Source organism: Trachypithecus francoisi, unplaced genomic scaffold (assembly GCF_009764315.1).
Source record: "Trachypithecus francoisi isolate TF-2019V2 unplaced genomic scaffold, Tfra_2.0 Lachesis_group0, whole genome shotgun sequence".
Classification (NCBI taxonomy): domain Eukaryota; kingdom Metazoa; phylum Chordata; class Mammalia; order Primates; family Cercopithecidae; genus Trachypithecus; species Trachypithecus francoisi.
The window spans coordinates 163,087,059-163,113,450 of record NW_022681453.1 but is presented as its reverse complement, the minus strand read 5'-3'; the positions used below and the strand labels follow the sequence as shown (position 1 = coordinate 163,113,450).

The window sequence follows — 26,392 nt, the reverse complement described above, 5'->3', positions numbered from 1 at the left end:
TCTTTTATCTAACTTATAAAACAGTAAACTAGAGTAGAGTAGCACTATCTAATAGAACTTTCTGCAGTGCTGTCCAATACAGTAAGCTAGTCTATGGCCATATGTGACTACCTGACACTTGAAGTGTGGCTAGTGTAACTGAAAACCTCAATTTTTAATTTAAATGGAATTTAACTTTGGCCACGTCTGGCTAGTAGCCACCATATTAGATAGTACTATTCTAGAGTATAATTATTATACATATTTATACAGTGGTAGAGCATTCATAATCTTTAAAGAGGATATTCCACTAGAGTATTAAAGTGTCCCAATGTTTCAGCATTTACTTCACCTTGTATTATATGCAGATAAACTTGCTTCGGTGTATTTAAGAGATACTACTGGCTGGGCGTGGTGGCTCATGCCTGTAATCCCAGTACTTTGGGAGGCTCAGGCAGGTGTATCACAAGATCAGGAGTTCAAGACCAGCCTGACCAAGATGGTGAAACCCCGTCACTACTAAAAATACAAAAATTAGCTGGGTGCGGTGGCAGGCTCCTGTAATCCCAGCTACTTGGGAGGCTGAGGCAGGAGAATCGCTTGAACCCAGGTGGCAGAGGTTGCAGTGAGCCAGGATTGTGCCACTGCACTCCAGCCTAGGCAACAGAGTGAGACTCCATCTCAAAAAAAAAAAAAAAAAAAAGACAAATTACTATGTCATCACTACTTACATACTAATTGAAACTTACAGCAGAGAAAAAGGAATAAAAAGATGTATAAGCAAGAATGCAGTGGCTGTAGGTATTTAGAAGTTTCTCTTCTGGGCAAGTTTCTTGTGATGACGTTGCTGCTGTGCAAATAATTGGACAGGGAACATGGAATACAAATGCAGCTGGCAAAATACACTGTCATACTTCACAAGTTAAAGCAGTAGGTGCCACCAAAGAGATGGGAGCTGGCAGTATCCCAACATATCTCACTGCTGTATACTTAAGATTCAAGCCCTCCAGCACTGAGCCTGGCACATGAAGTGTTAAAAAATATTTACCAATGAATGAATGATATTTTGATGACTCCACATCTAAGTTCTGATATAATTAATGGGAGTAAAAAATCCAAGAATACTTTTTTGTGTAAACTCTTGAGCAAACAGTTTGCAAGCAACATGCAACAATATACTCCTGTAATTTCCAGTTACCTACCAGGGCTGTTGATTATGGCAGTCAAGGGTCCCACTAGCATTGCGAGCAGTAAGGATTGTAGATGATGTAGCTTTGTTTTGGTCTCACTGTGCTGCAACCAGTAGCAACTGACAGCAACGGGCAACTTCAGTGAAGCAGGGATTGGCTCCAGGATGGTCTGTTTCACCTTCAGGGTATCTAACAGAAGCATCTGCCGCCGCCTCAAGGAGAGCTGAAAATACCAAGGATCCTGCAAGTTACTTTGGGAAATGTCTGTTATTTTTTTTTCCACCATAGCATGAAGAGATTTAATGCTAATGAAACTTCTGTCAGCTGTTAAAACTTCTTGTGGGGAAAAAAAAAATCAGCCACACTCACAACATTTAGAACATGAATAAGATGCTTTATAAATATGGTTGGTTGAATGGGTGTACTGCATACTCCTACACAACCTTTACTTATGTCTTTCCATCCTCTTTGTATACGCTGGTGAGCATCTTCAGTGCACATGTCACATGGGAAGCTTGTTAAAAATTCAATCCTCAGGCCCTACTCCATAAATTTTGATTGACTAACCTGAGAGAGCCCAGGAATATACATTTTAACTAGCAGCCCAAGTATTCTACTTTGAGAAACAAAGCTCTATACTCAACCCCACCTGTTGCCTGTGTAACAGGCATTTGCCTTCAACATGATGCCATTACTAATTGCCTCCAGAAGACAAACGTTGCTTATAGGAACCCTTTGTGGCATATACTCTTTCTATTTGTTTGGGTCCTGTCTCATGTCCCTTCCCTGTTGAATGCTTTATTGTCTTTGCATAAAAGACACACAGGGATTGTCCCAGGGGGCTGCTTGTAGATTAGAGGTATATTCAAGGGAGATAGGAATATTTTAAGGACTACTTGCATTGTGCTTGCAGTAACACACCACACTCACTTTTACTTCATGGTTTAAAGTGTACTTCAAGTAAAAGCTCAGAAGTAAACAGCTATAAGAGCACTGAGGTTCTTGTTGAAATAATTTTACCTCAATGAATTACCAAGACTTGTAAGAACCAGAAGGGACCTTACAGGTCATGCACTCATAGGAACATTAAAAGGGCATCTTCTGGGGGACTTTAAAATCAAACTTTACGGAAAAAAAAGTTGTATCCCTAGTGTCTGCACACAGCCAGAAAAAGATTTTCTGCTTTCTGGAAAGTCGAGATGGTGATAGATTTCTCAGCACGTAACATCTAGTTAGTAGAAAGAGTGGTTGACAGCTGAGACTAGAGATGTTCACCTGAAACAAAACACATCATAAATGACAAAATAGTTTTGTCATTAATGCATGAAAACTTTAGTACGATATTTCTAAATACTGTTTTTAATAATATTGTGATAAAAATTTTAAAATTAGAAATATGCAAAGAGCTTTATAGTATAACCAATCACCCCTACTGGAAGTAGTTTTAACTACTTAAAGTGGAAACTAAACTCTTAAACTGGTTTTTAAAATGCACTAAGTAGAGCTAAGAAAATACACCAATTCTTTTCTGATATATAGCATTTAAATTACTGAATTATAGAGCCAAGTTACAACTTTTCATAAACAAAGCAGTCTGGCTGTGACTTCAGAGATGTTCTGCCCTGCACTAACCCTATGGCCTTGTTCGAAAGGTTTCAGACCTTTTCTACAGTCTGTCTGACTTATCTGTAAAATGGTCATTATAATGACTTGTGTAAGATGTTTCATCAAACTCACCAGTCCTCAGTTCCTTCCAAAAGGGGAAGTACTCAACTCACAGCCCTTAAAGTTAGGTTCTATCCCATGTGACCACTACTTTCCCTCTTCCCCAGGGGGAGTGAAAGTACAAGCCTGCAGAAGCAGCTGCCCCGAGAGGCAGAGATGCCCGGAGAGAGACTGGTCTACTGGTCTTGGCTGCCTTACTCCTTAAGAATGATCCACTTCTGTGTCTTCTTATGATTAACCTTCCATTGGTTAACTTGAATGGTGCTCTGTCTATTGCAACTAACATAACCAAAATGAAAACCTATCCCATGTGGTTATTGTGGGAATTAAATGAGAGACTATACAGTTTCTATTAACAACAGCTGGTCAAAGCAGATAATGTATTACAACAAGATGTAAAAAACAAAATGAATAGGTACTATCACAAGGTTTCTATACTTGTTCCTGCATTTGTGTTTGGAATCACGTTAGCACCTGGTACATTTATAATTTTCATGGGCTAATTAGAACAAGCATTGAGCTAAATTCAGAATTGATTAATTTATGCCAAGAGAAAGCTGGGTGATGGCACAGCAGAGAGAGTGAACTAAAATTTCACTCTATTTTGAATCCAGGTAAATGATGAGAACACTAAGTCATCTCTCCTTAACAAGGAATATAAGCAGCCTGCTATACTCATGGATTCAGTTGGATTTCCATGTGGGGAAAAAAGGTGTCCTGATCCCTATTTCACACCATACGCACCCACAAAAAACCAATTCTAGCTAAGTTATAGATCTAAATGCTAAACGTGAACAGCAAAAAATTTTCATGACCCTGGAGTAGGCAATTTCTTAAGCAGTTCATAAAAGTGGTAACCACAAATAATAAAAATGTAAATTAGAGTATATTAAGAACTTCTGTTCATCAAAACATACTAGAGTGAATAAACAATGGGAGAGACTACTCACAGTATGTTATTTGACAAAGGTACCGTATATGGTAATAAAAATGAACAAAAAACTGTACAGAAACTTCATATAACAGAATATCAAATGGCTAATGAATACATGGAAATGGAAAATTGGAAAGAACCCGAATGCTCATAAGCTGTATAATGAAAAAAAATGCTCATAAGTGTATAATGGTAATATACCAAAATAGAATAATGTTACAGCAACGAGAAATCAGCTACTCACAGCAATGCAAATGAATCTCATGTGGAATAAAAGCCAGATGAAACAGTTCATTTCTAAAGTAAAAATTCAGTTAAAACTATTCTGTGTTGTTAAACAGTCAGGAGAGTGATTATAGGGAGTTGCAGAGCGAGTGACTGGAACCAGACACTAGGAGAAGCTTCTGGGGTGGCGATAATGATTCTTTGCATGGATGTATAGACCTTGCAAACATTTATCATGCTGTACAAATTATTTGTGCACTTTACTTTGTTTATACTCAAGGAAGCATGAATTGCAAAGGAACAAGATGAAACTTTAGGGGTTATGGATACATTCATTATTTTAATTGTAGGATGACTTCAAAGATGTAGACATGTCAAAACTCATTAAAGTACACACTTTAAATATGTGCACTTCACTGTACATTACTTCTCAGTAAAGCCATTAAATTTTTTTTTAAAAAACTGTCCTTCAACAGCACCATTTATGTTTCAGCAGAAATGTAATTTCAGCAAAACATTAAGAATGTAGCTATAGTTTGAATTTTATTGGTGTGGGTAAAGTGTTAATAAATCCCTTGGAGAATTTGACTTATGCTCCACTTTCTAGTTTTGTACCCCTGGAAATGTGCTAAAGGTAGGTTGTCTGTTGTGTTACCAAGCATTATAAAGATGACTTATAAAACTGCATCTAAGCTTAAACTATATATAAATGAACTATAAATACCTGGTGGGGACACCATATCCTGGGGTTTCCCTGAGTGCAGTGTCTTAAGTAGGCTATCCCTCTCAGGGACCTAGCTAGCTATGTTTATGGCATGAATTATAAGAAAGACTGGATCCTATAGGGAACGGGGCTTTTAAGCCAGTGAAACCTTTTTTTCTCCTTTATTTAACTGAGATATTCATATGTAATAAAAATCATCCTTTTAAAGTATACAATTCAGTGGGTTTAGTGTATATATATTTTTAGAGACAGGGTTTTGCTCAACAGGGAGCACAATCACAGCTCACTGCAGGCTTGACCTCCTGGGCTCAACAATCCTCCAACCTCAGCTTCTTGAGTAGCTCTACCACCATGCCTGGCTAATTTTTAGTTTTTTTTTTTTTTGTAGAGACAGAGTCTTCTAGTGTTGCCCAGGCGCTGGTCTTGAACTACTGGCCTCAAGTGATCCTCCCACTTTGGCCTCCCAAAATGCTGGGCTTACAGATATGAGCCACCTTGCCTTGGTTTAGTATATTTATAAACTTGTACAGCCATCACTAATTCCAAAACATTTTCTTCACCCCGCCACCAAAGAAACCCTGGGGGTTTAACAGTCACTCGACAATGCCAAGAAGGCTCTTGGACTCACTGCCCCATGCCAAGAAGGCTCTTGCACTCATACACTATGACATTCATCTCCTGTCTGAGATGTGACTGATGAGGAGGCTAAGAGGCTAGTTCCTGGTCAGCTGTATAGCCCAGGGAATGGCACTACTGGTGTTTTGAGCTAGAGATTCTTTGTTATGGGGCACTTTCCTGTGCACTGTAAGTACAGATTGTATAATTTAGCAGCATCTTTGGCCTCTCCCCACTAGATACCAGTAGCAACCACTACCCCTTCCGCTCCCTAGGTAGGGACAACAAAAATGTCTCCAGGCATTGCCAAATGTCCTCTGGGGGACAAAATCACCAATGTTGGTAAACCTTTGATGTAGACTGATAACAGTGCTGGGAGAACTCTGACAGAAAAGGAAAACCTGACTCAAACCCACTGGGAAGCTGTGGTTGCTGTCCTACATCCTTGAGTAGACTGGTGCCACGTGTGGTCTATGAGTCTTATGAGACTGAATATTTCATTGGATCTAAGAAAATCCCCTAATGGGCATTGCAATTGTTTTTTTGTTTTAAGTTATCTGTATTTAATTTCTGAATCTAGTTCATTTATGAGCATCGTTTCATATCTATTTGTAATTTTAAATATGTAATATAAAAAGACAACACTGGGATCCATGAGAATTTTTTTCTCCTTGAAAAGGTGGTCTGTTACTCAGGTTTAAGCAACACTGAGTTAGGCTAAGAGTCATGTTTTCTGTATCAAACTAGGCAAATAACCATAATGACACAAAAACCTATTTTTTTTTGTTTCAAGACGGAGTCTTGCTCTGTTGCCCAGGCTGGAGTGCAGTGGCGCAATCTCTGGTCACTGCAAGCTCTGCCTCCCAGGTTCATGCCACTTTCCTGCCTCAGCCTCCCGAGCAGCTGGAACTACAGGCGCCTGCCACCATGCCTGGCTAATTTTTGTATTTTTAGTAGAGACGGGGTTTCACCTTGTTAGCCAGGATGGTCTCGATCTCCTGACCTCATGATCCGTCCGCCTCGGCCTCCCAAAGTACTGGGATTACAGGCATGAGCCATCACGCCTGGCCACAAAAACCTATTTTAAAAAAGGTCTTCATTAATAAAAGTTAAAAAATTAGACCTTAGTATCAGCACTAACCTTATTTGAAATCTGATGTAGTCTGAGATATTATGCCTATCATTAGTGTCTATACTTTTTTTTTCAGTTGTGAATTTTTTTCCTTTTAGCCACATAACCCCATTCTATTGATAGCTAGTATTAACCTAGTAGTAATAACAATATAGTAGTAATAACTGTGAAGATAACACAGACTACTGAAGTACAGTGGAAATGGTAGATTTAGAGCTAAAGGAGCTGGGTTTGAGTCCTAGCACCGTCACTCTCTGGCTAAGACATTACCTAGTTCACTCAATTTCTAGATTTCTTAGCTATGAAATGAGGGCAAGATAGCACTCAACCTCATCAGTTTGTTATAGTAAGCGAGCTAATATACAAGACAGCACTTTGTAACCTGTAAAGTACTTTACAAAAATGTCATTAGTATTACAAATACTTACCTCAGTCAATTTGCTTAAGTCAGAATGATCCTTGGCCAGTTCTACTGCATCAATGATTGAGGTTTTGATATTCTTATTAATCCTTTCCACTTCACTGAAAGCTAGAGGCTGAGGAGGCAACGCATTCCTGGATGTCTTGTCCAGATGTGGTGAGGCATTTAAAAGAAGCCCATAGATGATTTGCCTGATGGGCTGAGATATTCTGTGGGCGTTTGGTTGCTGCATGTTTTCCACCTGTGTGTGAAGAATGGTCCGTCTTAGGACCAAAGCATCACTGATGAAAGGTGATAGCTGGCCTTTAGCTAAAGCCACTAATACCCATTCTGGTAAACCAAGATTCAAGGCATCTGGACAGACATAAGTACCACACTGGAAGAAGTCCTGCAGCTTCACCTGGGACTGTTGGTATTCTTCCATGGAACAGCAGAGAAGTTCCTTAACATTTTCTCGATCCTTTTTTGGGAGGTATTTCAGAACATTATCTAGTGCTTCAGTAGGGTTGGCAAAATGAGACAACCAATTCAGAAGTCCCAGGATTCGGTGGTGTCTCCTCCCTTTAGAACTGGTAGCTCCAAGAGGAAGACATGCTTTACTTAAGAATGTCTCTATGATAGGTAGATTAATATGGTCATTTCCACATAGCACCGCAAAGAGAGGCAGTAGAGCTTTATTCATATTGCTAAAGTGATGGCAGAATGCATCAAGGGAAAAGCATTTGGCAGGGATATAGTTTTGTGTGCCCTTAATAGTGTTAATATTTCTCCACTGAAAGCTATTCAATGGGCAAAACCCAGTTTTCAGGTCAAAAATGCAAAAGTCACTATCTGACGATAACACAGGGCAATTCCAATGATTAGCAAGTGTCATAATGTCCCGATCTGCTTCTGAAAAGCACTGGACAAAACATACCTGCAGCTTGATCAAAACCTGTATGAATACTTCCCGGATGAGTAAGGGACATACATACCCACTCCCACCAACAGAAAGGGAATGGGCCATCTGGATCTTCTCTCTAGCTCTATCCTTTAAAGTTGTAAGCTTTTTATCCGAAATGTCACATCCTCCATCTAATACAACATATGGGCATATATTACAAGCAAACAGTGATTCAAAGAATTTTTGTACAATATCTGCAAAAGAATCATAGTCCCCACCATACCGGAGCTCCAAGTTTGAATTGAAGGAAAGACGGTGGAAAAGGGCATAGCCATCAATGACAATTTTTGTGTCCCGCAACTTCAAATCAGTGAAGAACTCATTACTGTGATCTTCCACAAAACTCATTAGTCCTCGGATACCCATGACAACAGTCTAAAGAATTAATCACCTGTTTAAAACAACAGAAAGCATTTTCAATTGATGCTGGCTATGGGGCACCAAGTCATTGCTTCCAGCACCACTAAATCAACAGCAAATGTTATGAAGTGCTCTGTAGATAGAACATAGATATCAACATCCATAAATTCTTACCTAGATCCTCAAGCAATGTTAGCGGTTTGCTTTTTCATTCTCCTCTGCTTTCTGATACAAAGCACAAACTCAGTGGTTTCATGGGTTGTGATCTTTGGATGGTGACAGAGGCTGCTGCTAATTCTAAAGAAAAATCATTAAAGTCCATTACTGACACAGAAGTATAGAAATTCTGTGAACTTTGATTCTGAAGTGGTAATAGACAACATCTTACAGCACACAGTATTTGTTTTGTGGGTCAAAGTAAAAAGTCCTAAGCTTAAAAAATGATATCATTATTCATCTCATAATCACAAAGCATTTGGGCTTCAGTACAGTGAGCTGTGTAGGACCTATGATAGCGATCAAGTTTTTCTTTTGTATTGACAGTCACGGAACTTCTTTCAGACTTTAGGCTTGTGGGCCCTTCTTAATTGGCATAGTTTTTGGTATACGGAAAACTGCTTCATGCCTCTAGGAACCCCTCTATCCAGTTACACCCCTAATCATGAGCGCTTATCTTTTTTGTTTTGTTTTTGAGACGGAGTCTCGCTCTGTCGCCCAGGCTGGAGTGCAGTGGCGCGATCTCGGCTCACTGCAAGCTCTGCCTCCCGGGTTCACGCCATTCTCCTACCTCAGCCTCCCAAGTAGCTGGGACTACAGGCGCCCGCCACCTCGCCCAGCTAATTTTTGTGTGTGTGTTTTTAGTACAGACGGGGTTTCACCGTGTTAGCCAGGATGGTCTCGATCTCCTGACGTTGTGATCCGCCTGCCTCGGCCTCCCAAAGTGCTGGGATTACAGGCGTGAGCCACCGCGCCAGGCCTTCATCATCTTATTTTTCATATCTGGCCCAGTTACTCTTCCTCATCTGGCTAACTTAACTCGCAGGATCAGAATTGGTTTTTCTTTTGGCGCCTCAGGCTTTAATATGGCGCAGCACGGTACTGTTACATTAAAATCGTGACATTTTGTCACTCACGGATTTTTTTTTTGCAATAATTTCGAGTTTTAGAGATATTGCATTAAAACTTACCTTGATTACTGAATTTTATTGAGATCCATTTACATTTTACACTTACCTCACGCTAGTCCCAGCCCTGTCAGTATCTCAGAACCCTATCCTGTATAGTACTTATTTCTTTGCAAGACAGTCTTGTAAAGCGTCGACAAGTAGAGGCCCTGTCAACTCGTCCTATGCAAATTACAGGGCCTTGCATCGACAGCTGCATACAGCTGCACAGGGGAAAGGCGGGCAAAGGTTTGACCTAAGTCTTCAAACACAGGCCTTCACACACCGTGCCACCTCGGCCCTCACAACGCGCCGCCCGGACCTGCAGCAGAGCCCACCTGCTCTTTCCTCCCAGAGGAGTAGCTCCTCCATCAGAAGCCCGCTAGAGCCCAGCGAGGACTGGCTCCTGCACGTGAGAGTCCAACCCCAAGAGCGGGAACCGGAAGTATGCCGTGTGACGTCTCTGGGAAGTACAGTTCCGGGATGCCGGTGGCGCCAGACTGCGCCAAAGAGCAGGTGCTCCCGGGCCCGGAGGCGCTAAGTAGCTAAAGAGGGCTGGGACGTACGTTCCGAAGTGGCTACTGTCAGGCTAGGAAAGCTTGACCCGCCGATCCTCCTCTCCTTTCTCCGCCTACTTGGGTCGGCGAACACTTCCGCCTTGCTGCAGCCTCATCCCGACTTCCCAGTATGCCCCGCGCCGTCTCCCTGGCGACGATTCCAAACAGCCGTGGCCCGCGGTGTCTGGCGGTCGGTAGGTGCGGTTTCCCCTAGTTTGAGGCCTGCTCGATTACTGGCAAGACTTGGGCAAGCCCCGGGGGTCGCTCCGACCACAACAGGGAAAGGTAAAGCTCACTGTGCTCCTCGGGGCTCGCCAGGCTCCCCTGCGAGGGGGAAGGTAATGGTTTCAAGCTGTTCGGGCTGGGTTCCGAATCTCTAGGACTCCATGGCTGCGATCTCCTCGCTTTCCTGGACGTCTTATCTCCGCATCTACCCCAATCTTAGTGCCCCTCAATAAACGTTAACCTGCTTTGCCAAAATGTAAATGTTTAAAAAAGTGAAGAAGCACGGAATTGTTCGTTTTACCTTAAGGTTAAGGTTTACTTTAAAGGTAGATTTCTATTATAGCAGAACCTGGTGACAAATTGGCTTCCTCTTATTACCTGGGAAGGTAACTACTGATTTTCAACTTGTAAATACTCCTCCTTCCGTTGTCTTTTGCCCTCAGCCAGATCTGTTTCACCGAGAAGCGGTAGTTTGCACAAGTGGTAACTTTCTCCAAGTTCCCATCTAGCTTTCTCAGCCAACTTTTTTTCCCTCCTTTGGGCGGGAGTTGATCTGCTGGTCACTTATTTGCCCTAACAAGATTTATTAAACACCTAGTATGTGCCAGGGGTTATGCCAGGGATTGGGGATGCAGAAATAACGAAGATGTGTTCTCAGTGCCCAAGTTCACTCACAAACCTCGAGGGGGAGGGTGTTGTCAAGTGAACAGATAGTTCTAGAATCTAGACAATGCGAAACATTCTTGGGTAGGTTTATGGTTGCACAGAGGAGACTGATGGGATGGATGACCTAAAAGTGGACTGGAATGGGGGTGGCAGGGCTGAGTCTGTGAGGTTGGGCGGGAGGGAACCTAGTCCCAGAGTCTTCTGCAGCCCGGACCAGACTGCTTAAGCACTGCTGGGTTTAGACTGTCCTTTACAAATAGAAGCCGCTAGAAGTGAACTTCTCGTAACTATTCTGTCCGTCCGTAATTCTGTCCTTCCCTAAAGGGAACCTTAATCTCATCTTTAAGGAGAATTACTGGGTGACCTGAAGGACCCTTTTCGGTTGGAAAGGCTGTAAGTCCATATATTTATTTGAACAGCTTAGTATGGCCAGACGGCATCACTTTTATGACAGTGAAGGGGAAGTAAAAACAAAAGGTACATTTAGAGGCCTGCTCTCTAGTTGTTTTTTCAGCAGATTTTACTAACATGTCTTTGGAAGGGGAAAAAAAAGCTGGCAACTAATCTCATTGGTATCAGGTACAACTTAACTGATTAATACATTTTAAGAAGGAAAATGTTGTAAATGGGCATTACTTATGTTCTGTTTTGAGATTTTTGTGGTTACTTGCCCTAGTAGTTTTTGTGGTTGAGGGACACCATCATGTAAGGCCCATTGACCATCCTTAAAAACTACGTTTTTGTCTCATAGCTTTGGAATTGTTGAATGTGAAAACCTAGCTTCAAGGTATAAGCAGTTTTCAATTTAAAAGGTTATTTCTATATAAATTTAAAACAAAAAGCACACTTTTCTTGATAACTAACAAAACATTTAACATTCTGATGGAATAAAAATGATTTTACTTTGTACCTACTCATATGAAACAGTCCTGCCTTTCTTTTTTTTCTTTCTTTTTTTTTTTGTTGAGATGGAATCTCGCTCTGTCGCCCAGGCTGGAGTGCAGTGGCGAGATCTGGGCTCACTGCAAGCTCCGCCTCCTGGGTTTATGCCATTCTCATGCCTCAGCTTCCCGAGTAGCTGGGTCTACAGACCTGCCACCACGCCCGGCTAATTTTTTTGTAGTTTTAGTAGAGATGGCTTTCACTGTGTTAGCCAGGATGGTCTCGATCTCCTGTCCTCATGATCTGCCCGCCTCAGCCTCCCAAAATGTTGGGATTACAGGCGTGAGCCACCGCGCCCAGCCTAAACAGTCTTGGCTTTCATAACTGTCACATCTCATAGCTCCCTGAAGAATTACAAATATATGTGTAACATTTATATTCCACTGACATTAAATGCAATTTTAGGTTTGAATTGAATTTGTTAACTCTTCCTGTTTTTAATCCAGGGAGATTATACACAATGTGTACAATAGGAACTTTAGAAACTAGAATTTGCTGAGCATGGGAAAAAATTCTCTCTGAATCCTTATCTCTCTTTGCATCTGCTCTAATAAATGCAAAAACTGTGGTTTAACATCTACAGAAAAAAAAAAAATCTAAAGGAAACAGCACCTGCTAATTCCTTGTTTAATCCTAACTCTCTTTGTAAACCAAAGTAAACATAAGGTGGGAAGAGGGCATTACAAAAAGGTTGATGCAGATATATAGATTTAAGGAAGTGATAATGTTCTTGTATTTGGAGTCTTTTATAAGTAGGTGGGGAGTATAAATCTTAAATGAAGAGATTGTTGATTGTAAAACAGATGTCCATCCCAGATATTTGTGGAAAGTTGGCTATAATTCACTTCTGCCAAATTTCAATGTACAAAGGGAGGCTCTTCCTGTGAAGGATTGCCTTCTACTGGAATTTGTGGTATCTTTACCTTTTAACATTTTTCTTTCAAGTTGTTAACCAATACGTTGTCATTCAGTCTGCTGATCAAGGTGCAGATAATCACTGCACTTACACTTTTTGTTAGAGATCGTTTAGCATCCTTTAGACCTGATCTTTGAATTTTTCATATTTAAGGAATTGACCAACACTGTTTGGATGAATTTGACCATTTCTTAGGAGACTCGAATGTTAAGTTTCTATAAATGAATGAACCAGTTCTCTCTTGTTTGGAGCAATGCTGAAATTCCAAGAGGCAGCTAAGTGTGTGAGTGGATCAACAGCCATTTCCACTTATCCAAAGACCTTGATTGCAAGAAGATATGTGCTTCAACGGAAACTTGGCAGTGGAAGTTTTGGAACTGTCTATCTGGTTTCAGACAAGAAAGCCAAACGAGGAGAGGAATTGTAAGTAAAAATACTTCGTATGAATCTTGAGTAGGCTGCTTTTTGTTTGCAAGTCTTAGCTGATTAAGAACATGAAGGAGGCCAGGTATGGTGGCTCATGCCTGTAATCCCAGCACTTTGGGAGGCCAAGGTGGGCGAATAACTTGAGGCCAGGAGTTCAAGACCAACCTGGCCAATATGGCAAAACCCTGTCTCTACTAAAAATACAAAAATTAGCCAGGCAGAGTGGTACATGCCTGTAATCTCAGCTACTCGGGGGGCTGAGGCACAAGAATTGCTTAAACCCAGAAGGCAGAGGTTGCAGTGAGCCGAGATCATGCCACTGCACTCCAGCCTGGGCAACAGAGCAAGAATGTCAAAAAAAAAAAAAAAAAGAGCATGGAGCAATGTCCACTTTGCTCTTTATACCAAACCAAGTATTTCGTGAAAATAGGTAAGCTCCCTAATTAGTCTTTCATATTAGGTTTAAAGACATTTCAGCAGGTGAATATAATATCCAAATGACCTCGAGAAGGGAACTAGAAATGGGAAAGATTATGTGAAAATAAGATGTTTGGGCATGTCACAGTCTCAGTGACAATATTGCTTCCACTTAACATGATTGGAACTTCTTGAATGAGAAAATAAGAATTGTTCATCATGACTATTTTTAGAAATATTACAAAATACAAATGAACAGTTATTAACATTTGAGATGAATGGGGTATACCAAAGAAAGTACAGTATTAATTTTCTTTGGGCTTTCTATGGGGGAGATTTTCAAATTCCGTAATCAGAAAGCCGTCAGATTAAATACTTAAACCAAATGGACAGTCCCATTTAAAATTAGCTTATGTTGATGACCGCCTTGTCACCTTGTCTCTTTTGATTATAATCGGACCCTATACACTTTGATAATAGAGAAAAACTCTTAAAAACTTTAGATGGTACCTCCCTTGCAGATAAACCTCCATTTTTGGTATAAAGGTTTTTTAATTTCCTGCAATGGAAAGTAAGTTGGAACTGAAGTTAGGGTAAGAAACTTGCCTATCAGAAACGCGGGAGGAACAGAAAGCAGAAGGAAGAATGATCCAAGATATCAGCCCTTAACCCCAGAAGACCACATTTTCATCCCATAGTATATTGTTTTCTTCTGAGGTTTTAAGGCTACTCTAAGTTCTTCCAGCTTTTGCCTATTGGATATTTCAGAGTGGATTTAAAATCAGTGTGATAAACACTTTTCTACATCCTCATAGGTCATAGGAATTGTAAAGGTAAATGTTAGTGATGTTACTACTTTGTTTTGAAACTCAACCTTTTAAATGGTCTCTGTCCAGAATTTTTAAAAGCTGTAATTATCTAGAATTTATAGTTTTTAGTTAATTTCTACATGAGGGATGATAAAAGAGCTGGCGTTTTTCTGATGTCCTTAGAACATGCATTATGATTCCTACTGAAAAGGATTTTTTTCCTTTAATCCTAGAGGTGCTCTTCTACCCATTTAGAATAGAATGATAAGTTTCTGACAATTATTAGAGAACCTTTATGGAAACGTTGAGAGTAAGACCTAAACCAGACCCAATACTTCTAAAAACTACACTGTAGGATCATATCCAATTTTGGTTTCTTCAACTAATGAGGAATATGAAAAATTTTAAGATAATTCATAGGAGGACTAAAAAGTTGATTAAAAGGATGTAAAATAAGACGTATGAAGATCAAACTTGAAACCTTTAGACTTGAGATAGCGAGTGAGTGGAGAGAGTGTATTTGTAGTTGGGGAGAAGAGAGAGAGAAAGAGAACGAGAGAGAAGAAAGGGGGCTGGGGCTGGTTGGTTGGTAAGTGATTTGTTAGTGATTTTTCTTGTACCTGAACCAATCTTAAAAAAGTATGACCAGAGCTGAAGATGGCAGACAGAGTCTGTGTCTGTGGAATGAATCCAATGGTGAGGATAACGGACAAAAATCATTTGCCACCAGAAGGTCTAGTCCAGAATCTCTGGGAAAGGAATCTTTCATCATCGGAATCCAAAACATATTGCATACTGGCCACATGTGGCTTTCAGATGTCTTTTGTTTGGTCTGGGTAGTGTTTCTTTTTAGTAAATTAGTCAGTTTTTTTGTTTTGTTTTGTTTTTTGAGACAGAGTCTCACTCTGTCGCCCAGGCTGGGGTGCAGTGGCACGATCTTGGTTCACTGCAACCTCCACCTCCCAGGTTCAAGTGATTCTCCTACCTCAACCTCCCAAGTAGCTGGGATTACAGGAGTGCACCACCACACCTGGCTAATTTTTGTATTTTTAGTAGAGACAGGGTTTCACCATGTTGGCCAGGCTGGTCTTGAACTACTGACCTCAGGTGATCCTCTCGCCTTGGCCTCCCAAAGTGCTGAGATTACAGGCATGAGCCACCGTGCCTGGCCAGTAGTTAGTATTTTTAAATGAGCAGCTCATATAAATTGAGCATTTTGTCTTCTCTAGGAAAAAAAAAAAAAAGATTTGGTAACGTTTACTAACATCAGTTCCTGTGTAGCCACAATGGGCTGCTAAAGCTAGGTAGCAGCTACTCCTTTAGACAAATTCTGTATTCTCCAGTTAGCCACATTCCTGCCTCTCCTCACTGTCTCTTGCATACAGCTGCATCACACCTTTCCACTACCTGCCAACCTTTGTAGACAATTGCTTTTAGAATTATTTGCTAAAATCAGAAAAAAGTGTGAATGTGACTACTCACAAAATTCTAGAATGCTGTAATAGAAACAGAGCAGTATGGTGTCATTGTTAAAATACCAGCTTTGGATGTAAACAAGGAGTAAAGCCAGGCCTGTTCTTAATGTGAAGTCTAGATTCTGCACATTCCTCATCTGAGCTTTGGTTTTCTCATCTTTAAAATGGGTATAATACCTCATAGGACTGTAATAATAATACGATATCTGCCTATTTATATAAGATTTAGATATCACATTGCGTCGCTCATAATTATCCCTCAAAAGCAGCACAGATTCACCTTAATTATAAACAATCCAAGTTAAAGGAATAATTAAAGGAAGCCTAACAAAACTTTAGCTAATTACCACCCAATGACTGCAATTGGAAACTTCTAATAAATGGAAGGTTTTTTTGGATTACTTTTAAATGAGAAAAATTTCCCAAATAAACCAATCTGAAACCAGGAATGTAATTTAAAAAACTTATTCAATGATTTTTCTTGAGATTGTAACAATTCTGTTGTCATCTTTTATATCTCTGTGGCTGTCCAAAATAAACTAGTTCTCAAAATGTGAACCTTTTAGCTAAGATATCAACTCATCAGTGATTGTTATGTGTAATGCATGTATGGAGGCAGGAAACTAAACTCGTTTTTGTTTTTTTTGGTTTTTTTTTTAGTGTTGATACTGAATCATTAGTTTGTGAGCAAAGCACATTATAGCACTACTCATTGTCCAAGCAATTTGACTAGATATGGTTTTAAATTATGCTTTACATGCTAGACATAGGGAATTGGTTAATGTTAGAGGTGGCTAGAAGGTGAATAGTTTTTAGAGATTTTTATAATGGTATGAATGCTATTCCTTCAACACATCAGAATAGGTATGGCTTCCCTTTTTGTTTTGCAGATACACCCTTAACTTTTTGAGCTCATGAGGAAGGTATCAGACTCTACTTTGGTATCAGTGTTAAAGGAGTGACTTGGGTAGACCATAAATTTGTAGGACTTATGACTAGTTCCTGTGAAATACAGATTCCTTATGTACGTTTCTAGATTTAATCAGAACTTGACAAAATGGAAGAGCTATATGTACATAGTACTTAACTTTTCAATCAAAGTATTGCAATTTATCATTATGCCACCTGGGGGCATCACTCCACCATTGACATTTTGCATATGGGCTGACCTGTAATTTTACAATGTAAATACCAAATTCCTTAACATTTTTACTGACTTTCTGAATTAGCTGTGAGATTAAAATAAAAGCTACAGACATTACACTTGCTTGATGCATGTTTGTAGAGTTTTCTTTCTGGCATAAATATCGGGCATTGCTTGTTTCATTATAACAGTAGAATAAAATTAAACTGTTAAAATGCGTAGTGAATAGGATAGAGGTTTTTCCTTTATTATGCATCATGAAATTCATAAAACAATATTTGAGAATATTTTCTTTCATAATTATAGACACTCTGGTCTAATTATGTTGTCATAGTCCTAAAAAGTTGTGCTAGTTCTTATTCATTTTATTTTATAGTTTTGTTAAGTTGTCAAAGTATCTTTTCAAAAAATCAAACCCAAAAGATTTGATCAGCCAAGAAACTATTTTGGCCCTTAACATTAGCATAGTGCATGTAATTTAATAAGAAAGAGATGTTAAGGAAATAGGTTTACCCTAAAATACATGATTAAACTTGTAATTAATCATGGCCACAGCTGCAACGAATTTCAACATTCATCTTATTGGCATAGAATGTTTGTGATAATGATTTTTTAAAAATTTATCGCATTTAAGATACAGTGATCTTACTATGCAGAGTTGGTTTTCTGCTATAGTCTGTTTTAATCTGTCAACTATTAAGTATTTAATACAATTTAAATATTAAACTTTTGCTTTGGAATCAGCACGAGAGAGGAAACTGAGGCAGTAGGAGATAAGGCCTGGCCCTCAGGTGCTTCCAGTCTGGAAGACTAAATCAGCACACACAAAACAACTAGTATACAGCACAAGACAATGCTTAAATATCTGTGTGTCAGGTTGTTGCTGCCACACAGATATTTAAGCATTGTCTTGTGCTGTATACTAGTTGTATACGGAGATGTTGGAGTGGCCACTGCCTAACTCCCTTTCTAGCTCAATATGGTAATTATCTTACTTGTTTCTATGTACTATCTAATTTATGTGTATTTTCCATCTTGGTCCTATCCATGTACATATCCAAACATTTTTCCCCTTAACTGTGATCCTACATCTTGGTCTTTGCCTAAATATGGGAAAAATGGTAAACATGGAAATGTTTTATCTCTATAGAAGGCATTTTTTTTCCCCCTTCTATCTCATATGTCTGCCTAAGATGAGGATCAGGAATTAAATAGGAAAAGGCCTACAAGTCCTTAAAAAAATGTCCCTCAAGTCCAGGCTCTTGCCTCCTCGGAGAGCTCTTGGGTCCATATTAAAGCAGATTTTTAGAAGTCCTAGCAAGCTGATTTCCCACCCAGCTATGGAAACAAAATGAAGGATAGGGGGCCAAGAGTTGATGCTAGAATGAGTCATACTAACAGAGGGGAGTGGTCTTAGACCATAAGAGTAAGGGAGGTAGAAAGTAAGAAAAAGATAATTGAAAAAATCCCCAAAGCCAAAACAGTCTGGGTCCATTGTTGTAAAGCTCTCCTTACTCCAGTTTCTACTTATAGAAATCTCAGACGTGCAGCCCTGTTCCAAAGTACTGTATTGAGATAGAATCACCAACTGGCATGGAGTCAAAAGGGCTCAGGGTCTTCAAAGGACTGAACCATAGTTGAGTCACCGCCCTGGGGTCCAGGCCTCAGCTTTTCATATTCATATACCCAGAGATGGTCAGTCTTGGAGAGGAGCTTATACTAACTAAATCAAGACAAGGTAGATCTATAAACCATGATGCCACTTATTAATCTGGTTCCTGGGATGAACAGTACCTCCTCCTTTTGTGCGCCCTCCCACCATTTTCTGGTAGATGTTCTGGAGAAACTGTATATCTAATCAGAAGTGAAAATATAACCAAAATAAGCAGGCAGAATAATTGGGCAATTACTCGCTTAAACCAGGTAAAGGCTCTCTTCTTTGAACTTGACAAAATGGAACAGCAGCTGTATGTACATTCTAAGTGGCTATTGCTGTGGGATCCCTGAGACCCAGTATTTATCTACTAAATAGCTCTGGATGCATACCCATACAATTATTCTTAGGGTACCTCCTTTCCCAATATTGAAAGGAATGTGTATACATTTTACAAAAAGTTCAGGTGTGCATAAAGAAGCAGTAAAATAATCTATAATCCTGCCTCCAACTTGTGGTCTTTTCTGTATGCATTGACAAATATTCAGTCTTTTAAGGAAACATGACATTGGTCCCAGTCATTGCCTCAGAGGTGGGAGACAGGAAGAGAAGGAGACTTCACTTTTTACTTTCTGTGCATTTGGAATGGTGTATCATAGGCAAGACTGAAACAAAACAAACCCCACAAAATAAAGTGAAAAAACCCCACATATGCATTCAACAAATACTGGTCACCGTTTACTGGTCATCTGGAGCTTGAGTCCGGTACAGTGATTCTTAACCTTGACCAAACGGTGGAATCACAGTATTTAAAAAGTACAGATGCTTGAGTCATACTCCAGTGAATTCTGTTTGGCCTGGGGTATGGCCAAGGATTTTTGAGAACTTCCAGGTGATTCATATGTGTCACTAGACTTGAAATATCTGGTCTGGAGGTAAAAACTCTGCTTCCATAATCATAAATAATTATAGCTGCAATAACTTGTGAAAGAAAAATCTTGGTTCTTGTGAGGTACAATAAACTCATCTATGCTTGCAGGATGGGAGGTTGGGCAAGGCAAGACTTGCCTGAGAACTGTCAGCTGAAATCTGAAGAATTACTAAGAAGTAGCCAGTGTTTTTCACAATTTATTGAGCATCAGAATTGTCTGGAGAGCTTATTAAAACAGATGGCTGGGCTCCCCCCTACACCAGAGGTTTCTGATTCAGCAGATCTGGTGGGCAGGGCCTGACAATTTGCATTTCTAACAGTTGTTACTACTTCTCAGAGGACTGCGTTTTGAGGATCCTTGTACTAGGCAAAGGGATGGGAGCACAGTTGTGTTCAATGTGAAAGGCACTAAAATGGAATAGGGTTCTGTGTTTATACAATCTTATGCTTTTTTAAAGCACGAAAATGTAAGCATTTTCCCATGTTAGTAAATACTCTTTAAAAGCATCATTTTTAATGCCTGCATAATAGTCTATGGCTTTCATGTCATTTAACTGCCTCTTGTTGGATATATAGATTCTGGTACCTTCTTTGAAGTAGAAGACTATTGTGCCTTTTAGTGTCGTCAGCAATTTGATGTGACGACTGTTTCAGCATTTTCTTCCTGTCAGTAGCATAACTGAAAAACTAAGGAACCAAGCTTTGGTCACTGAGAAGTGACAGGCATTCTGTGTCATTCAGTGGAATCACTTTTTGGGTCAGTTGTGAGTTATAGCTACACTTGCTTGGTAGTAATTAGATAAAAATAACTTCATTTTTTTTTTTTTTTTGAGACAGAGTCTTGCTGTATTGCCAGACTGGAGTGCAGTGGCGTAATCTCAGCTCACTGCAGCCTCCACCTCCCGGGTCCAAGCAATTCTCCTGCCTCAGCCTCCCGCATAGCTGGGATCATAGGCACGCATGACCACACCCAGCTAATTTTTGTATTTTTAGTAGAGATGAGGTTTCATCATCTTGGCCAGGCTGGTCTCGTGATCCCAACCTCATGATCCACCTGCCTCGGCCTCCCAAAGTGCTGGGATTACAGGCGTGAGCCACCGTGCCCAGCATGAGTAATAATTCCCACTAAAATGTGTGGGTTTTTGTAATATTAAAAATACGCTTTCAGCTATTCAGATTGTGACTGTAATTTCTGCCATTTAATAGCTGATAGCCTTTAGCAAAGCTAATGTTTATACATTGCATCTACTAATACCTACTTATGGATATTTCTGTCTGATTTATTTAATCATTTTAACATATCTTTCAGTTTTGAGTCATTTTAAGCAAAACATCAGTAGAGTTAATGAGTTCAACTTTGAGCTCAAGCTATGTATTCTTATTAAAGCTACTATTTCTATATTATGTGTAGGGGTTCTCTAGTGGTTATCTGTGAAGGGAGAGTGGGTTTATTGAGTGGGCTGAGTTAATTTAATAGGATTCAGTGGTTTACGCAGTGGAGAGTTATGAAAACAATTTGGAGGAAACTAATGATTTCTATTTTGCCCTGCCAGACTTCAAAACACAGTTTCTTTCAGTTTCTCACAGTTTAAAAAAAATCTTCCTGCTTATCTTTTAAGAGAAAGTATAACATGAAAACATATTAAAATCTCTTTTAAAACAGTTCAGATTCTTAGAATCTTGTGCTTAGGTTCCTCTAAGTAAATATAGAAAGAGTACATTTGAGCTTCACTTTGTGCTTTGCCAGTTCTCTGCACACAATAAGGTCAAGCCTCTGAGCTTCTGGCCATGTTACATTTAGAGTTTGGGAGATGGAATGGATAAGGGGAGAAGAAAATGCAAGGGCACATAGTTACTTTGATTAGTTTCAATCATGGTAATGAAGCCAATATTCTGAGGTAAATGACTTTCCTGAGGCTGCTTTGCTGCATGTGTTAGCATAAAAGAAACCATGTTCTTTATATCTGGTTTTTAATATTTACAGATCAAAGATGACTAATAAAATATTCTAGGATGAGTAGGCTTCAGGGAAACCCTCAGTTTCTTTTTGGCTTGGGCAGGGACCAAAAAAGCCTCCTTTTAAGACTGAATTGCCAAGAAACATTTAGGAAGAAGACAACAATTAAGAAGAAGGCAGCAATACTCAAAATTTCTTCTTAAAAAGAATTCTTTTTTCTTACATTACTGTTGTTTGAAAGAAAACAAAAGTGATTTATTTAAAATATTACAGCTGTATTAGTGTCAGCAGTAAAAGTATATTCAAATTACAATAGTATACTTGTTAGATTTTCAGACTTATTTAAATTTATCATTCCACTCTGTTCTTCCAGTATGTTGTTCTGGTGAATATGAGTGTAGGGAAGCTGACGGTTTGGCTAACACTGAATGATATCCCATGAAATATGGAATAGCATTCTTCATTTAAATGTATGAGACGGGGGAATATCTAAGCTGTTCTAGTAAATAATAATAATAATAATAAATGTAATTGGATATGCTGATCCCTTTACATAGTCATTGTTGACTTCCTAAAATTTTTAAAGTGCAAGATTTGTGTGTTAAGCCTATTAAGTTATTGTATCTCATTATTCAATAAATAAAGTATTTTAGAATGAGTGCAAAAAATGCAATAGCAAAATTTGATGGCTGTAGTCCACCTTGTGGGTTTTTTTCCTTCACCTAAAAGGGCTTTTTTCATTGAGATGTATTATAATAAAAAGTGAGCTGATTTTTAATAGAGTCCAGAGGAACCTCAATAACCAAATCCAGAGTTTTTAATGATTGGTGAATAGTAGAATATTCAGTCAACTAACTAATTTCCTGACCCCAAAGCAAGCATGACACCCTCAAGTATGATCTGTAACTAGCCCTTCTTGCTGTTGTTTCTACACAAGCAGCCTTTTTGGGAGAATTTTTCCTCCAACAACTTTTGGTGCATCCAGCAGCCCTGCTCTCTTCCTGGCAGGCAGCAGGCAGTTCCCTTTTACCACTGCTTACTTTAACTGGATCAGTTGAGGGAGGCATCTGTTTTGCTCCGTCCTTTCCTTCTAAACTGATCTGGTTCCTTTTTGATGCATGAATATCTCTTAAGAGTAATATGGGCAATTTTGGCCAGCACCCAACTTTATACCTATTTTGAACTGAAAATTTTAGTTGTGATATCATCTACCTTTAAGTAACTTGAAATGAGATACTTACATGACTTAAATTTTTAAAAAAATGAGAAGGGAGAAATTTCTTAAGTTAAAATTAGTTTCTGGATCAATTTATTACTCTTCAACTGATTTTCCTGGGGAAAAAAGTTTAGTTGCCATGACATCCATGTTTAAAAAGTGCACTTTGAGTGATGTGCATGACTTACAAGTCAACCTAAGAGAAAAACAACCCTCATGTTACTCATAGTTCTTGGTCAGTTATTCCTAAGCTTGGTTTTTGGAAAGAGTGATTTGTAAATTTAATTAAGAGTAATTTGTATATCTATGTGGGAAATAAACATTGTTGGCACCAGAGTTCTAAAAGTAGTTAGTTTACTCCACCAATTGTGCATTGTATAAATAACGTTATATAGTATCAAAAATAAGCAGTTAATATTGTGTGACCTTTATTGCTTTAAAATGCTATGAAATTGAATTTCCACTCCATAGTTTAACGAGAACACTTTTTATTTCTCCAATACTCTTATAAGCCCTAGTACCTGCTACTCATGAATGAATAATTATGAACCTTTGACATGCTATAGAACATACTTATTAGTATAGTAGTGCTGTATTTATTTGGGTAGTTATATGGAAAAAAAAAACACCCAAAGTTTTAGTTATTAAGAAAGCAAACCCTGAGCCTGATGAAACATGTGGGAGTGATGGATATGCTCATTATCATGATTGTAGAGATGGTGTCATGTCTCATGGGTATACACATATATCAAAATTTGGCAAATTATACACTTAAAATATGTGCAGTGTATTATATGTCAGTTGTACCTTAATAATTGTGTTTAGAAAAAGCAAAAACCCTGTACCATGATATATGAAAACCCTTAAGACTGTTAAACTGGCTGAATTTGCAGTTACTGATGATAATCATTATGAAACTTGACAGTTTCAGCCGAGCGTTGCTTTTTAATCTTGGGTTCATACCAGCCAGTTTTATTGTTTTTAGCTCAGAGAAAAATTGTAGGCTTTGTTTTTGGTACCTTTATTGGGCAAGTGAAGAAGGGAGGTCAAAATGTAGTTGATAATATTGTCCTAGATTTCCAACTTTCTAAGAGTGGAAAATTTGGAATATTGAATTTTTGATTAGAATGTGCTTGGGTGTCAGTTTTCTCAGTCTCTCTCACATGCATTTTAATTAAAGTTTGGTTGATGTTTCCACTTCCCTATTAGTTTGAATTTTGAGAAACCCTTTAAAATCTAATCACTTAGCTATGGCTGCTTTCCTTCAGGGGAGATTCAAGGAAGATTTGTGGCCCAACAGCCCTACATTTCCTCTCTTCCTTCTTTTCTTATGTCTTCCATCTCATAAGGCTCATATAAATGCATACACTGTGAGTTTGGGGATACTATCAGCCAATCCACTTTTTACGATATTGGATTTGCTATTTGGTGATCAGCTGCTTTTAATTTATATTGCTATTTCAAAGACATTTTGGTGCAAAGATTACTGAGCTCTAATGAGTAGTTTCTATTATTTTTAGAATTGCTTTAGTAATCAAAATTACAGGAAGGATTAATGACGGGTGTGAGTTGCAAGGCAGTTTAACATTACTTAAAAAAAGAAACATTTGGGTATTCCATATAAATTGGACCTGACACATATCTGAAATTGCATTTTAAGTAAGCTTTAAAGCAGTTGACTATTGAACTTACAGAGAGTAAGTACATATTCAAAAGGTTTTGAAAACTGACAACAGTAGATAATTTCCCCCAGATGAAGCTTATTTTGGCATTATTTTGGTAGCTCACGTAACCATAAAAACTCTGTATGTGTGTGTGTGTGTGTGTGTGTGTATACATACATAAATATATACTCGTGTATGTGTGTGTATGTGTGTGTTTAGGGTGTGTATCTGTGTATGCATTTTTTAATTTGACCGTTTTTTAGTTCAACACTAGTTTCAGCAGCAAAAGTTGTGTTCAGCTGGTAATAATATCCTGTTCTGATGGATGAAGAGGCAAGGGCTCAATATTTCATAACTATACTTGGACAGGAACTCAGTATTGAGTACTTGGAAGTACTCAGTGGAGACTTCTACTGTATAAGAATTCAAAAGGCGATTCCAGGGCAAGCTGGCCGAATAACAACAGCTCTGGTCTGCATCTCCCAGTGAGATCAGTGTAGAAGGCGGGTGACTTCTGCATTTCGAACTGAGGTACCTGGTTCATCTCATTGGGACTGGTTAGACAGTGGGTGCAGCCCACGGAGGGTGAGCAGAAGGAGGGTGGGCTGTTGCCTCACCTGGGAAGTGCAAGGGGTCGGGGAGCTTCCTCCCCTAGCCAAGGGAAGCTGTGAGGGATTGTGCCGTGAGGAACAGTGCATTCCAGCTCAGTCTCTCCCACTGTCTTCACAACCTGCAGACCAGGAGATTCCGTCGGGTGCCTACACCACAAAGGCCCTGGGTTTCAAGCACAAAACTGGGCAGCTGTTTGGGCAGACACCAAGCTAGCTGCAGGGTTTTTTTTTGTTTGTTTGTTTTGTTTTGTTTTGTTTTCCATATGCCAGTGGTGCCTGGAACGCCAGCGTGATGGAACTGTTCACTCCCCTGGAAAGCGGGCTGAAGCCAGGGAGCCAAGAGGTCTTGCTCAGTGGATCTCACCCCCACGGAACCCAGTAAGCTAAGATCCACTGGCTTGAAATTCTCGCAGCCAGCACAGCAGTCTGAAGTCGACCTGTGATGCTTGAGCTTGGTAGGGGGAGGGGTGTTCACCATTACTGAGGCTTGAGTAGGTGGTTTTCCCCTCACGGTGTAAACAAAGCTGCCAGGAAGTTTGAACTGGGTCGATCCCACTGCAACGCCACAAAGCCACTGTAGCCAGACTGCCTCTCTAGATTCCTCCTCTCTGGGCAGGGCATCTCTGAAGGAAAGGCAGGAGCCTCAGTCAGGGGCTTATGAATAAAACTCCCATCTCTCTGGGACTGAGCACCTAGGGGAAGGGGCAGCTGTGGGTGTAGCTTCAGCAGACTTAAATGTTCCTGCCTGCCGGCTCTGAAGAGAGCAGTGGATGTCCCAGCACGGTGTTTGAGCTCTGCTAAGGGACAGACTGCCTCCTCAAGTTGGTCCCTGACCCCCATGACTCCTGATGGGGAGACACCTCCCAGCAGGGGTCGACAGACACCTCATACAGGAGAGCTCCGGCTGGCATCTTGCAGGTGCCACTCTGGGATGAAGCTTCCAGAGGAGGGAACAGGCAGCAATCTTTGCTGTTCTGCAGCTTCCACTGGTGACACCCAGGCAAACAGGGTCTGGAATGACCCCCAGAAATTACCAGCAGACCTGCAGAAGAGGGACCTGTTAGAAGGAAAACTAACAAACAGAAAGCAATAGCATCAACAAAAAGGATGACCATGCAAAAGCTTCATCCAAAGGTCACCAACAGCAAAGACCAAAGGTAGGCAAATCCACGAAGATGAGGGAAAAACAGCACAGAAAGGCTGAAAAATTCCAAAAACCAGAATGCCACTTCTCCTCCAAAGGATCACAACTCCTGTCCAGCAAGGGAACACAACTGGACAGAGAATGAGTTTGATGAATTGACAGAAGTAGGCTTCAGAAGGTGGATAATAACAGACTCCTCCGAGCTAAAGGAGCATGTTCTAACCCAA

The 26,392-nt window shown here is 39.7% G+C and overlaps 2 protein-coding genes across 3 annotated transcripts in view; one reads left to right on the top strand and one right to left on the bottom strand.

The window, feature by feature from the left end:
• Window positions 1-1,177: 1,177 nt before the first annotated feature.
• Window positions 1,178-9,959, bottom strand: ASTE1 (asteroid homolog 1). Its single transcript, XM_033212689.1, has 5 exons — window positions 9,750-9,959; window positions 8,423-8,545; window positions 7,163-8,279; window positions 7,012-7,060; window positions 1,178-1,239 (listed from the first exon to the last, which is right to left on the bottom strand). The coding sequence occupies exons 3-5, from the start codon at window positions 8,252-8,254 to the stop codon at window positions 1,178-1,180; spliced, it is 1,203 nt and encodes a 400-aa protein (XP_033068580.1). The 5' UTR covers window positions 8,255-8,279; window positions 8,423-8,545; window positions 9,750-9,959.
• Window positions 9,960-10,083: 124 nt separating this feature from the next.
• Window positions 10,084-26,392, top strand: part of NEK11 (NIMA related kinase 11) — a 331,953-nt gene continuing 315,644 nt past the window's right edge. The window contains exons 1-2 of one of the 2 annotated variants that reach the window (XM_033212686.1): window positions 10,084-11,252; window positions 12,871-13,140. In XM_033212686.1, the coding sequence (XP_033068577.1) occupies window positions 12,971-13,140 (170 nt within the window). In that variant the 5' untranslated portion in view covers window positions 10,084-11,252; window positions 12,871-12,970. The remainder of the gene's footprint in view (window positions 11,253-12,870; window positions 13,141-26,392) is intronic. The other variant, XM_033212687.1, reaches the window with a different exon arrangement.